Source organism: Rattus rattus, chromosome 12 (assembly GCF_011064425.1).
Source record: "Rattus rattus isolate New Zealand chromosome 12, Rrattus_CSIRO_v1, whole genome shotgun sequence".
NCBI classification, from domain to species: Eukaryota; Metazoa; Chordata; class Mammalia; order Rodentia; family Muridae; genus Rattus; species Rattus rattus.
Genome location: NC_046165.1, coordinates 51,370,733 through 51,385,518, shown reverse-complemented (window position 1 = coordinate 51,385,518; position 14,786 = coordinate 51,370,733). Strand labels below are relative to the sequence as shown.

Below are 14,786 nucleotides of genomic sequence, written 5' to 3'. Positions count from 1 at the left end.
TGAAATTGAGATTGACGATCTCTATGGTCATATATCTGTGAATGACCATGCAGCACTAATAAAAGCTCAGTCCTCGTACTAAAGAGTAGAAACAGAGGCCACTATTTGGTTCTTCTTTAGCTTATATCTTTATTTGTGTGAAATATGCTGTTAATAAAGAATGGATGGAGGCTTCCAGCTAAAATGTTATTGTATCATATCAGTTGATTTGAAGAACATTAATTTACTGAGATTCAAGCCCTCATTGTACCAGCTGATGGGAAATTCAACCTGGTCTTTGGTGCCCCAGTGTGTAAGTTACACAACTGTGATGGTTTGTACATGCTTGACCCAGGGAGTGGTACAGTTGGGAGGTGTGGCCTTGTGGGTGTGGGTTTTAATACCCTTCCTTGTCCTAGCTGCCTAGGAGCCAGTCTTTTACTTCCAGCAGCTTTTAGATGAAGATGTAGAACTCTCAGCTCCTCCTGCATCATGCTTGCCTGGATGCTACCATGTTCCTGCCTTGATGATAATGGACTGAACCTCTGAACCTGTAAGACAGCTCCAATTAAATGTTGTCCTTTGAAAGACTTGCCTTGGTCATGGTGTCTGTTCACTCCAGTAAAACCCTAAGGCAACAACAGTCTGCTGTTTCCTGTCTGTTACACAAAGGACTGAGGTATTCTGAGATCGTCTCTGGTCGTCAGACACCAGCTCACCAAAGCACTGACCCATGTTTCAGGCTGTCTTTCTGGCCAGTACATCGTGCTCTGTCTACCCATACTTGGAATGCAAAGGCACAGGGCATTAGAGTTGGCAGTCCATAGGCTGAGCTTTTAGCACCCTGCAGACATCACACAGCTAACCCACCAGACTTCTTCCAACTCTCCGTGGCAAGTAGCTTGTGTCCAAACTGTTTCTTTTCAGGTCTCTGTAGATGTTTATGCTAGTGCTACTATACCAGAATGTTAAAATCTGTATTTGCATGTGCATCAGAACAAGTTCTTTCTCAATGTCTTTTCCTTTATGACTTTTACTAGCCTCTCTCTCTCTCTAGGCTGGATGTTAAAAGTGATGATCTCTCATTCCCATATTCCTCAGGCTCCCATTCTCCTCTGATGGACACCTACCTTCTAAATATTTGTCTAGGTAAAAAGCAAATTCTGGATAGAAAGCTATCATGTCTGCTGGTCTCCTCTCCTTACTTTTTTTTTCTAGTTTGAGATCATCTCTGCTTGAGAATAAACCATGATAAAATCTAAGAGGTTTCCATTACTCAGCACGGTTCTAAACCACAATGTAATCCAGTCCTGGCCCCTACTGAAAAAAAGCTTCCATACAAAAAATCCTTTCTCCTGCTTGAAGAGTTTACATATTTCTTGGAAGAGTTGCCTCATCTCTCAACCAACAAGAGCTGTATCTAAAAACCTCAGGGCATTCCTGGCCTGCACTTGGGCAAGCACACTTCTACTTTGTCTCTTGCCTCAGAGACCTTCCACCGTGAGTAAGAGGCTTTTTCCCCCTGGTACCATTTCTGTTATTCATATTCTTACTTCTTTAGAAACACCAAGTTGATTTAAAGGTTTCTATTTAATTTTATTTTATTTCAGCAGTGCACATTCACAAATCACTCAGCTTGACAATTCACAGTAACAAATATCCCACCCTCAGCTCCCTGTACAGAGGCAATCTCCTCCAGGTCTTTTTGCACACCCAACCCCACCCTCTTCCATTCACTCCCTCTCACTAAACAACATGCTGGGGAGCTGTTTATTGCTCCCCAACTTTGGTTAACATGAACTTTTCTCTGGTGGAGAATGGACACCCAAGCTTCTTGTGCCTCTCCTCCTACCCCCACATCTATCCTCCTCACTCATTTCCTGAGAATTCATCATAGTGTTTCTATGTGTCATGCTCTGTGTAAATATTCAACTATGTAGTGGACTCCAGCTATTACTCAAGCTCTTAGCTAACACTTTTCTTCTCTAACATCCTAATGACTGTGTTGTGCTATCATTGTCTTGGCTATCTGTCTCCTCATGGTTGTTTGTTTGTTTGTTTGTTTGTTTGTTTGTTTGTTTTGAGCAGTATCCCAGTGCTTTCTGATATAAGAAAATGTTGAAACCTTTTCTACCAAAATGTCACACTCTGTGCTCTTAATTGTTGGTGCCTTGAACCCAGACAATATTGCATCCTGGCAGGAGCCTGATACAGCTGTCTCCTGAGAGGCTCTGCCAGAGCATGACAAATACAGAGGCAGATGCTTGCAGCCAACCATTGAGCTGAGAACAGGGTCCCCATTGGAGGAGTTAGAGAAAGAATTGAAGGAGCTAAAGGGATTTGCAACCCCATAAGAACAACAATACCAACCAACTAGAGCTCCCAGGGACTAAACCACCATCCAAAGAGTACATATGGACAGACCCGTATCTCCAAGTGCATACGTAGCAGAAGATGGCCTTGTTGGGAACCAATGAGAAGAGAAGCCCTTGGTCCTGCCAAGGCTGGATCCCCCAGTATAGAGGAATATCAAGGTGGGGAGGTGGGAAGGGGTAGGTGGGTGGGGGAACACCCTCATACAAGAAGGGGGAGAGGGGATGGGATAGGGGGTTTATGGAAGGGAAACTGGGAAAGGGGATAACATTTGAAATGTAAATTAAAAAATAACCAATAAAAAATGAAAAAAATGTTGGTGCCTTAAATGTTAAGGGGTTTTCCACTAAAAATTTGTGGTCATTAACTTGTTTATAATCAAGTGTGGAACTAGACCAAGTTGGCTGTTGTAGATTTTAGGCTTTGCTGTCAGGTAAATGAAAGAGTAAACATTCAGATTTGGAGTTGGAGGATTCCCAAGTGTCTGTCAGCCTCGTCTCTAGGCTAGAGGAGTTGCCCTGCAGGCAGATGTTCCAGGTCTTCCTCTGGTATCTCTCTATCATTCTGGTAGCTAAATAAAGGAAGGTTACAGAGTTGTAGTTTCATATCAACACTACTGTAGTACTCTCCAACTTGAAACACAATCTCCCTTCGACCCCAAGCTGTGCCAGGAGCCAAAAATTGCTTTGTTTTCTGACTGTTGTCATTATTGTTTTTGTGGTTGTTAAGGATTTTTACATGTATGAATGTTTTGTCTGTACGTATGTCTCCACACTGTGTGCATGCCCACAGAGCCACAAGAGAGCATCAAATCCTGTGGAGTTAAAGATGGCTGGGAGCCGCCATGTCAGTGCTTGAATCCTTTAGAAAAGCAACAAGTGCTATGAACCCCGAAAGCATCTCTCCAGTCCCCAGACCTTGCTTTCCTTGTAAGGATGAGAAAGGCATATGTGTCTGACAAGAGAGAAAGTTTCCATGCAGACTTTTGACCATGGGTTTCCATCCAGACTTCTGACCATGGGTTTCTGTGCAGACTTTGACCATGGGTTTCCGTGCAGACTTTTTGGAGGTTCACAGGGGTTGGGGGAGAGCACCGAGTTAACATTTTCTCAGGGCTTTTAAAGTGCTCACTAGCTGTGTAGACTTGGACACACTTCTTAAGTTCTCCACCCATGGAATCTCTGTGCTTTCTTCAGCATTTCTGAAGGACGCAGCACTTGACCGTTGGGGTCAACACAAAGGTCATGTGAATAATTGGTAGTATCTGTAGCCAGTTTCTGTGGATAGAAAGGGTCTCTTTCTATTATCAAGGACTCTTTTTCTACATCACTTCTCACGTTCTGCCTACCCCTTTCCTGATGGTCCACCTCCTTCAACTGTCATCTCCATGGGTTAATAGGAGGGGCCAATGACTACAATGACGTCAGTTCAGTCCCGAGTCTCATGAGATGCATGTCCATGGCTATTCCTCATTCCTATTCCACACATGATTCCTGTATCCCCTGGGGATGTGATCCCAACACAGCCCCACTCCTCAGTCTGCCTACCTCCTGGTAAGACACAAAAGGAACATTCTTCCATTTGGCTGCTGGAACCTATCTCTTGGAGGCAAAGATGAAATTACTCTTTACTTCTACTCATCATTCACTCTCCGGCCTTAATCCTTCTCCTCTTTTTTCTCTTGCCAACCTTGTCTGGACCTTGACTTGCATCAGAAGATAGTTTTCCTCTTCAAAGTAAAGCCTGCCCCAGAGGCCTTGGGATGCTCTTCTAGCTGCACAGAGGCCTTGGGATGCTCTTCTAGCTGCACTCAGGGCCCCAGGCAATTTGACTGTATCTTAAAGGCTTTAGGAGAGAAAGGATTTGGAGAAGCTGGGGTGCTTAAGAATGTCTTCAAGTTAGGAATTTAGAATGTCTGGGCCAAAGAGCTAGCATAATATCTGATGCAAAACATGGCCTACTGTGTATAACACATTTTACTAATGTCACATTTTAGCATGCAAGATTCCAGTAGAAATATTTTTCCTAATTTCTCATTTAGTTCCAACCACTAAAAATACATCTAATAAAATTTCTGAAATAGGCTTTATTAGCAAATGTTGTGGTCATTTAAATGTCACTTGTTGGTTATGACACAGATATGAAGTAATTTGGAGACCCTGAGTGAGTGAAGGTGGACACCAGTGTTCATGAGCGTACCTGCAGAACAGCCCCTTATGCTCTTAACTCTGGTCTTCAGTTATACACAAATAGGAAGGCTGCACTTTGACTTTGCTTTCTATAGATGATCTTTGCTAAATATAGCCCTTAATCGCGCTTTGAAATTCTCTCCAGCAAAATAATAGAGAAAGGGATTGAAGCAGCTGTTGGCTGCAGCCAAGGTCAGAGAGATGACCGTGGCCTTATGTAATTCATCCATACATGAATCTGCATCCCATGTGACCAAGTGGATGGTCCGCAGTGCATGGTATGGCAGAAAACAGAGGAGGAAGATGATCATGGCAATGACGATAGTGGTCAGCGCCTTCCTCTGAGCATCCCGTGGACCTGATTCTGGAATCTCCACCTTTAACAAGACCCGGATGATCAACAGGTAGCAGATGGTGAGTATGAAAAATGGAAGCAAGAAGCCCACCCCTAATGCAATGTAGTTCAAGATGATGAGATTTTTAAACTTTTGGAGATTCAGCTCAAAGCACAATGTAGTGTTATTTTTCTTCTCTTGGCCATGCTTCAGAAGCGGTCCTGAGGAAGCCATGATGAAGACCCATATAACCCCACAGAGGATCCAGGCACTCCTGATGCTGGTGACATGGAGCATCTGGAAGGGGTGGGCAGTGGCCAGGAAGCGCACAACACTCAGCACAGTTAGGAAATAAATGCTAGTATACATGTTGACATATAAAGAATAAGACATAATTCTGCAGGCCCAGTCCCCAAATATCCAATGGGGACCACTGAAATTATAGTGAGCTCTGAAGGGCAGGGTGCTTATGAATAGGAAATCTGAAATGGCCAGGTTGAGCATGAAAACATTCACAGATGTGGACTTCTTGTAAGTCTGTAGGAAGACATATATGGAAAAGCCATTTCCCAAGGCTCCCCAGACAAATATTATCAGGTAGATGATAGGGTAAAAGTCCCTCTTGAAGTTTTCTATTGTACAGTTCTTGTCACTATAATAGCTGGGGGTCCCAGTTACTTCCATTTCTAATATGGAGTTGGACAGAGGCAAGGACTAATATAAAGTTTTCTCTTTATATTAGTTTAAAAAGAAATAAACCCAAAAAGTTACTTCATACAATTCCACTTTTCTTCCTGATTACTGATCAAACATTTGCCGTACTCCATCTCACATGGCGAAAAGCAAGTTTCTCCAACACCCTCTTCTGACCTTGGGAGGCATCAGACATATGCATGGTGGACCTACAGGATGCAAGCAAAACATCCACACAATAAAAGAAAATACATAAGCATTTTTTAAAGAATGACTAAATAAAGTTCCCTAAAAAGGAAATGATAAATAGAAGAATTAACTTTAGAATATCGGGGGGTGGGGAGAGAGAGAAAAAACAAAGGAATGCAAGGACACCAGCTTCCTCTTTCCTTTTCAAGTCTAAGTTATACTTGATGCTTAGAACAAAAACTATAGCACTGTCTGATATGGCATTAAATGGATATAGAGAAGTTGTAGATTAGAATATTATACATGAAGAAAAATAAAGATATATGAAGGGATTCTATACCACATTTGAACTGACAAAATTATGAAAGCATAAACTAAAAAAAAATCTATACGAAAGTATGTACTAAAAACTAAAGATAAATTAACATGAAAATTTAAAGAGTTTGTGTAACCAATATGAAGGCAGGGAAAAGGAAACAAGTAGTATAAAAAAGGATTTATACCCTCAATATATTCATAAGTACACTACATATCAATGGTCTAAATATACAGATGAAAAGGGGGGTTAGTACTTCATGTACTGTGCATATTCTCTACTGATAAAACAACTTACAAGTTCTGAGTGGGATGCACCAAGCAATAGAGCTATGAATGTGTGAGGCAAAACTGACAGAAACAGGGAGACAAACCCAGTTACATTAATGATCTTGAGAGCCCCTTTCAAGCACTGATAGAGCAAGTAGACAAACACTTCGAAAAGACAGCAAGAAACCAAGAACATCGAAACCCACAGACAGCATTGGCATCTCCGAAACAGCTCACTGACCGAGCAGAAGAGACACTCTTCTCAAGCACTCACAGAGCATGTGCATCGCCCCACAAGTGCCCGCCCACATTCACACCTTGTCTTTTGTTTTGTGACCCACTGATTTAACCAGGATGTTGGGTGACCGCTGGATTGAAATGATCCATTGAAATTTGCTGGGTAAGCAACTGGAGACAACAGCTACCTTACCTCTAAAATCCATCAGTAGCCAATGGTTCAGCAGAGAGGGATAGGGCCATGAGCCCCTGTTGGATCTCTGACTGGACATGGACAAACTCATGTCTCTGTAAGCCCTGTACACCCAATCACAGCGACCATGACTTGGTGTTTCCAGTGGCTTTGCTATGCTCAGAAGATGGTGATTTGTAGCCCTCCTGCCTTTCTTCCTACTCTCCCATGCCCCCACCCTGGTCCCTCCTCTTCTTAATCCTGCTCCCTGAGCTTCGGGTAGGATGCTCTGCTATCCTATCTGGGGCTGAGCACTCAGTTGTCACTTAATCCCAGCACCTTCAACAACCATGGATCTCTGTTTTCAGAGAGAAGCTCCGCTCAAGTAAGGATGAGATTAGCATCTCTGTCCAGCTCAGGTGTCTGACAGTACAAGTGTCTGCAAGTATGTCAAACAGTTTTTAAAAATATCAATAATTTGGATATATGTATACATCTAGATATATAATCACATAGGCATATTAATAAAAGATCTGTAATAGTTTGTTGTACAAATAATATACAAAACAAGCAAAATTGGAATTTGGGTTTTTACATAAAATAATTCTTATTTTATGCCACAAATAATTTTGTCAATAAAACAGTGTTAATTTTGTCCGTTTAAATATCCTTTCAAGTTGCTTTCAGAAAGATACAACGCTTTCCCAAAAGTCAAAGTTAAGCTCCTGGTAACTATTAATAATTGTGATTTTTGCAATGTTGTCAATAATTATTTCTTGACTCTAGGTAGGTGGAACTTACATCTTGTCTCTTGGACAACTATTGTTGATTCTTCCTTTCCCAAATTCAGGCTCCAAATCAGAATTGAAATGCCATTATATGTCCTTTGGAGCTCAAACTATTGGTACAAGTAGCCTCTAAAAGATCATCTTCTTCATCCTATGGCAAGAAAGATAACATGGATAATCAGATTTCTAAATATCCTTTAAATTTTAATTAATTTAAAAGTAATATGAGCATTCTTTTGTCTATTCAATTTAGTCATAAAATGCTAACAAATGAAAATGAAAGTTGACTTTTTTCACAGTTAACTATATTTAAGTAAAATATGCTAATAAAAATGTATTCCAAGGGTTATACTTGTGGTTTTTGTTTTCAAAAGCATGCTTATTGGATGGAGAAAGAGTTCACAGGCCCTTCCACTAGCTAAAAGTTATTAGCAGTTGATGGACTGAAGAAGGGGCTCACTCAGTTTTCTTTCTAGGTTCTAACTAAGTCGCCCAGTCTCTAGTGGGTGGCCTTTACATGCATGTGCATGCAGACAGAAGTGATAGGTCTGAGTTGGCTCTAAAGAAGGAAAGGGTATGAAGCTGGGAGGGAGAGGAGGGGCTTCTGGAAAGAGCTCTGGAGGAATGTGGGGTATGATGAAAATACATTCTATATGTCCATAAAATCCTCAAAGAATACATAATTAAAATTAAATACTAAAAAATTAATAGACGCATGTGTGTGCTTAAACGCCAAAGCTATTATAACAGCTATGTACCAAAATATTTTTTTCTTGTAAGACTCTAGGCTCACAACATCCATTTCTCTTCAGCCATGCAAAGTCTTAACAAACCTGCAAGGATGTCAACTAAACTATAGATGAAATGTCAGAGACCCATTGTGTACTTTGGTCTTTCCTTAGGTCTAGTGGCCCCTGTGTGCCCGTTTTTACTAGATGTCATATACTCTGTAACATGACTTTTAGAAGCCTTAAGCCAACTTAACTGAGTTAGCTCTAGGACAGTACCTAAGCCTAGAGGTTTTCCTGCTGACTTTATTGATGGGTGAGGGGACATCCAGTTACCCCTCCTATGCAGCTTTTTTTGACTGATTTTCCTCTATGCATTGCTATGACACTCTAAACTCTGTGATCATGCCCCCTTGTACTTAGAAAAAGAAGTCCACGATCTGACACCTCAACTAGGAAATTGCCACATTCTCTGAAGACCTTCTAGTATGTCCTCTGACTCTCCTGACTTAATTTTGTTTGTTACTGGTTCATATCTTAAAATAAAAAAAAACTAGAAATTGATAAGACTATATAGTCACTGACTTAAATTTGTTCCTGAAATATAGACTTCTTCTAGAAATAAAATGTTTGGATAGCTGAATAAATTGTTCCCAGTTAGACCTGTCAGATGAGAAAAGATATAAGATACTTATGCTGATATAAGGTGCATGAATTTGGATGAGCCCACGAATTCAAACTGTTTAGAAAAAAAAGATCTTTTGGGTTAAAATTGACTAGACATCTAATTCCAGACTTGGAAGACTGAAGTGGGATAATTTCAAGTTTGAAGCCATCCAGGGCTGCATAGTAAATACAAAAGGAGTGGGGGAGAAGGGAGAGAGGAAAGGGACTCTTCAGGTACTCTAAGAACCACTACTAAACAGTAAATGAATTAAAGAATCATGGGGTAATTTACTATTACAGAAGGAGCTATAATAAAATTTACATTTGGCAAAACTGATTCTTGATATTCCCTCAACAGTAGTAGTAAATTAGCAGTGATATTAAGCTGGAATCGGTGGGGTAATTTAAAGGATTGCATGGGCCAGTAATGCCCCAAGCACACCTTGCCTACAGCAACACCTCCCTCACACATCTGTAAGAGCAGACCATGGACAATGAGAGCCTTGAGATCTTTTGAGCATCTATCTCTGAAGAAAGGTCTATGACGTTACTCTGGTCCTTGGTTCTATCCAAATTTCAATGATTCTTGTCATTGCTGGAGAGGTCTGTCTGTAACAATAGGGGGAAAGTAGCTTACTTTTATCTTCCCAATTCAAAAAGTTCCAAGATTCTCCTTAGCCAAAGAGGCACATCCTTCCCCAGAACAACTGTAAAAGAACAAAACAGTTCAGTCTGTTACACAGAAACTTCTTTTTTAATCATCGTCCACAATCATCAAAGGTTAGGAGAAGCAAGGGGTTACAAAATCCTCAACCTGCCACTGTCCTCTGCAGTGGTGGTTGGAATGAACATGCCCTATGTAGGCTCCCAGGAAGTAGTACTATTAGGACGTGTGGCTCGTTGGAGGTGTTCAAGGTTTCAAAAGCTTAAGCCAGGTTCAGTGGTTCATTCTTACTTCTTTCTGCCTGATGATCCAGATGTAGAGCTCTCAGCTCCGTCTCCAGCACCGTGCCTGCCTGCAGGCTGCCATGTTCCCTGCCATGATGCCAATGGACTAAACCTGTTATTTACTCCCACTTAAATGTTTTCCTTTATAAGAATTGCCACGGTCATGGTGTCTCTTCACAGCAATAAAACACTAAGACACCTTTCCTGTCACTGGCCTTCTCCTGGAGAAGTCACCAATTACCTCCCTATGAGTTCTTAAGATGGGACTTACTTCAGGCTCACTTCTAATTCTGAATTCTATTCTTTGATGCCCCAATGGGAGGACTACAGGAACCTGGCATCTTCAAAAGTCTCCCCAGGGCAGCCTCTGTGATTTAAATGCTATAGCTGGATATTTGGTCTTTTGGAAATGACATCAGAGAAAAATACATAAACCTCAGCAGAGGTTTATGGAAAAGACCTCAGCAGAACTGCGAGAAACAAACACAACCAAAAGTCTTCAATATTTTAACTTTGCCTCTTGTTAACCAACTAAAATGGAACTTGTGGCCAAATTCTACAAGTGCATGCCTTGAAGACTCCTTACCCTGAATGTTTTGTGAAAATTCCCCAGTTGCTTAGTGTCAGAAGTGGGCAGCCCCTGATATAATCTGTGGGCCACTTCCCACAGATTTTAGCAGTCCCATCTTAAGAACTCATAGGGAGGTAATTGGTGACTTCCAGTGACAGGAACGGTGTCTTAGTGTTTTATTGCTGTGAAGAGACACCATGACCGTGGCAATTCTTATAAAGGAAAACACTGACTATAGAAACAGACAACTTCAAACAGGACAGAACAAAACACATGTTCTGAGCTTCTCCTCTGCAGACTTATCCACAAATGCACTGTGGCCACCTCTAATATCTGATACAAAATCTCTTCTCTCCCTCTGTCATTTTGAACCAATCATGGTCTTTTGCTGCTGGAGGGGAAAAAGGAAATTTCTTTATAATTTTTTACATAATTTATAGACACTCTTCTTAATTCAAATGATTGCTCACAAAGTTTAATAACTTTCAGGGGAAAAAGCATGCCAAAAATAAACTTTCTTCCCATAGCCCACTGATGCTTAAGCCTATGTTGCATAATAAATTACAGACATTAGTTTTTAATTTTTTATTACATTTATTTATGTGCATGTAAGTGTGCAGTCATGAACGAGGACATGTGCAAGTGTCTACACACACACACACACACACACACACACACACACACACACACACACGGATGTTATACTGTCTGTGTGAATCAAAGGACATCCTGACAGAGTTTGCTCTGTCCTTCCATGTAGATTGCAGGAATCAAATTCAGTTCCTTGAACTTGGCTGGAAGTGTCTTTATCTACTGAACCATATTACCACAAATATCATCTTTTTAAAATTAATTAATTTATTTGTTCCTCTGTTATATATTACATCCTGACTTCAGTTTCCCCTCCCTATTCTCCTCCCAGTATTTTCCCCCCATCTCCTCTTTCCTCTAAATCCACTCCTCATTTCCCTTCAGAAAACAGCAAACCTCTCAGGGTGATCAACCAAACATGGCATAGCAAGAAATAATGTCTAGGCACATATCTCATATCAAGGCTGGGTGAGACAATCCAGTAGGATCAAAAGGGTCCCAAAAGCAGGAAAAAGAGCAGAGATAGCCACTGCCGCCACTGAGGAGTCCTACAAGAGCATCAAGCTACACAACCATAGCACATACAGAGGACCTGGGTCAGTTTCATACAGGTTCCCTGTTGTCATATGTGTTAGGAGCAGCAGTTAGCATAGCTGGAATGATAGAATTAGGGATGATCATCCAAAATTTGTGACTAAATCCAGAAAGTTCTATTGCTTTTGTTCTGCTTTTAATTTTGAATTCATTAAGCAGAGCTGTCAGGAGTAATCAACATTGTCCTTAGTTTTTTATTAGCTAGAGTAAAAACGCTTATATAAATACCACAGAACTGCCCCTGAGTGTGGAAAGAACCTATTAATGACGAGGAAGAACATACACAATACAGACAGACAGACAGGCAGGCAGACATACACACACACACACACACACACACACACACACACACACACACACATGGATTTTAGTAATGTATACTCATTGCCTGGGTATTCGTTTCTCTGTTTCCAGAATCTATTACAGAACTAATGACCACATTTATTTCTGCAAACTCTATCTTCTTTACCTATATTCCCAAGTGACCTCACAGCAGTGAGAAGCCTGTAATAATTCCTTTCTAACACTTTCTTCTTGGAACACTCATTTTTCCAAACCTTTAAACATGGGACGGAAGCACCTCTTCAACAATTAGGAGACACAAAATAAAAATAAAACGATTTGCTCACTTACAGGTCCTGGCAGGTACAGAGCTTGCCTGGAAGCTCTCCCAAGTCAAAAGGTACAGGTAGGGAGAGAGGGGACCTCGTGGGAGAATTTTATTGGTCCAGAGTTTTCCATAGTAGAGCTAAGTAAAGCAGAAGATCCAAAAATACCACTGTGTGTCTTCACAGTGCATGTGGGGTACAGTGTCCAGCAAAGACAGTCAAGTAGGGTATATTAGCTACCTTTCAGAAAGCTATCAATGGGAGTGGGAGGGTACAGCACCCATCTGGACTGCAGCTACAGATGGTAGAAACACTAACTTTCAAGGCTGACTGAGCCCTGATTCTGATAGGAAAAAATAAGTGTGTGTGTGTGTGTGTGTGTGTGTGTGTGTGTGTGTGTGTGTGTGTGTGTGTATAGTTTAATTATGTGTTGGGGCTGTTGGTATATGCACATGAGTGCACAAAGAAGCCACTGGGATTAGATCACCTGAAGCTAGAGTTACTAGCAATTGTAAGCTACCCAACATGGGCCTAACTCTGATCCTCTACAAAACAGTACATACTTTAACCTATTGGGTCATTGCTGTAGTCCTTAAAAATGAATTTAAAATAGATGCTTAGACAACATAAAATTCTAAGAACTCACCACACCAATAATGAGCACTTTCATTTAATACAAATCCACTCACCCAACTTTATTCAATTATAGGCATTTTCATAATGATTTTTGACTAGATGGCATTGCCTCTAAGAGTCCACATAATAATACAAAGAATAAGAAACATAATAAGAAAGCACTAATTTAAGCTACTCAGAGATATAGAAACTAATTTCAGATGCAGCAGCAATGTTTCCCAATTTTCCTTCAGACACTCATGTAAAAAAGTGACTCACAAAAATAATTGCTTTATTACTTTTAAAGGCATACAGTATACTGGAAATAAATTATCTTTGTGTAACTCATCACTATTTGCAATGAATAAGCACCAATACAAATTTTTAAGTCTGAAGAAAACTATCTGGTATAAATATAGTGTAAAAATAGTTTTGTATGATTGTTTAATTCTGCACTTTCCAAAGTACTTTTGACAGAACATGAGTCCCATGGGATGCTTTGTCAAACGAAAGGCTCCCATGGTCAAATCAGCCTGAGAAATACAGCCATCTCAAATTACCCTCCCTTTTGGGAATTCACAATGCTCCCAGGGCTCAAGTCTCCAAACACCGGAACTTTCTTCTTATTCTCGTATAGTCTTGGAGGCTACATGCTCAAGTTGTCATCAGGGCTATGCTTTCTTTGAATACTGGAATGAGGGATTCTTTTTGTGTCTAGCCTCTGGTAGATACCAGCAATCTCTGGCAGTTCTTGGCTCACAGATATTTCTTTCCAATCTGTGCAATCCAACTGAGGGTGTTGTTTGCTGTAGTTTTTCTATGTCTTCATATCATCTTTCTATATGTGTCTCTGCCTCTAGCTCTTCTCTTCTTTGAGAAACTTTGGTCATATTGAGCTTGGGGCTCACTTTACCTAGTATGACTTTGTCCTAACTTACATTGCTAATGGTGCTATCCCCAAATAAGGTTGCATTTATAGATAAATAAGGTTACATATTTGTGAGTGCTATTTTTGCAAGACACCATTCACTCCGCAACAGAGGTCTACACCATCTATCTCATGAGGTGACTGTAAGGAATATGCAAGAGACAGGAAGAGTGCTCTGCACACGGCTCTTAGCCCTGAGTTAAGCATTTTCTGACTGAATTATTACATAAATTAATGTAGAAATGAGCTAACTTCAATCCCTGTCATCTCGCTGGTTACATGGATGAATTGCTCTACTCCCACATTGGCCTGAGGTTTTGAGATTCTCCTTGGTGCTTGTTAGAACATAAACATCACAAGAATATTGATTATTCCCAACAAATTTACAGGGAAAATTTCTCAAAAGTAATCCCTCCCTTTATTCTGAGTCTATTCCTTCTAACCCTTGGCTATTGGCTGATGTCAGCATCAGGATTCTGTTATAATCAACTGAAAAGATAATACCTGAGAGACCAGAGGAAGGTCTGAGTAAGCAAAAACAGATTTACACGCAATCCAGTCCTTAAACGCCTTTACAATGAGGACCTCATTCCATCTAATGCACAATGGGGCTAGTGAGAATGGCAGAGACTCCCTGGGAAATTTAGGACATAGCCCCACCTCCTTCCTCAGAGAAGCCTGGCTGAATTTCTGAATTTCAAGGACACTCTCAATTACAATCACCTCAGGGAGGTACTTACCACAGGCCTGGCATGGGAGCCAGCATATGTGACTACAGGCAAGAGATTACCAAAGAGAGAGAGAGAGAGAGAGAGAGAGAGAGAGAGAGAGAGAGAGAGAGAGAGAGAGAGAGATCCACCAAGGAACAGAGAGGAGCATATAGATCTACCATGACACTAGCCACAGGGATTTCTTGAGCACTCAGGGAAAAATATGAAGCCCACTGGAGAGGTTAGTCTGCAGAGAAAACCTAGCCAGGAAAAGGTCTGATCAAGTA

General features: G+C 40.8%; 1 protein-coding gene and 1 long non-coding RNA gene across 2 annotated transcripts in view; both read right to left on the bottom strand.

Annotated features, from left to right (window-relative positions):
• Positions 1-2,610: 2,610 nt before the first annotated feature.
• LOC116913965 overlaps positions 2,611-14,786 on the bottom strand; it is a 31,984-nt gene continuing 19,808 nt past the window's right edge. Inside the window, exons 2-5 of the long non-coding RNA XR_004389648.1 lie at positions 9,572-9,641; positions 7,554-7,691; positions 5,655-5,778; positions 2,611-3,629 (exon numbers count right to left, since the gene is read on the bottom strand). This is a non-coding gene — a long non-coding RNA (uncharacterized LOC116913965). The remainder of the gene's footprint in view (positions 3,630-5,654; positions 5,779-7,553; positions 7,692-9,571; positions 9,642-14,786) is intronic.
• Positions 4,514-5,662, bottom strand: Cysltr2 (cysteinyl leukotriene receptor 2). Its single transcript, XM_032918232.1, has one exon. It carries the CDS (start codon positions 5,558-5,560, stop codon positions 4,631-4,633), a length of 930 nt encoding a protein of 309 aa, XP_032774123.1. The 5' UTR covers positions 5,561-5,662; the 3' UTR covers positions 4,514-4,630.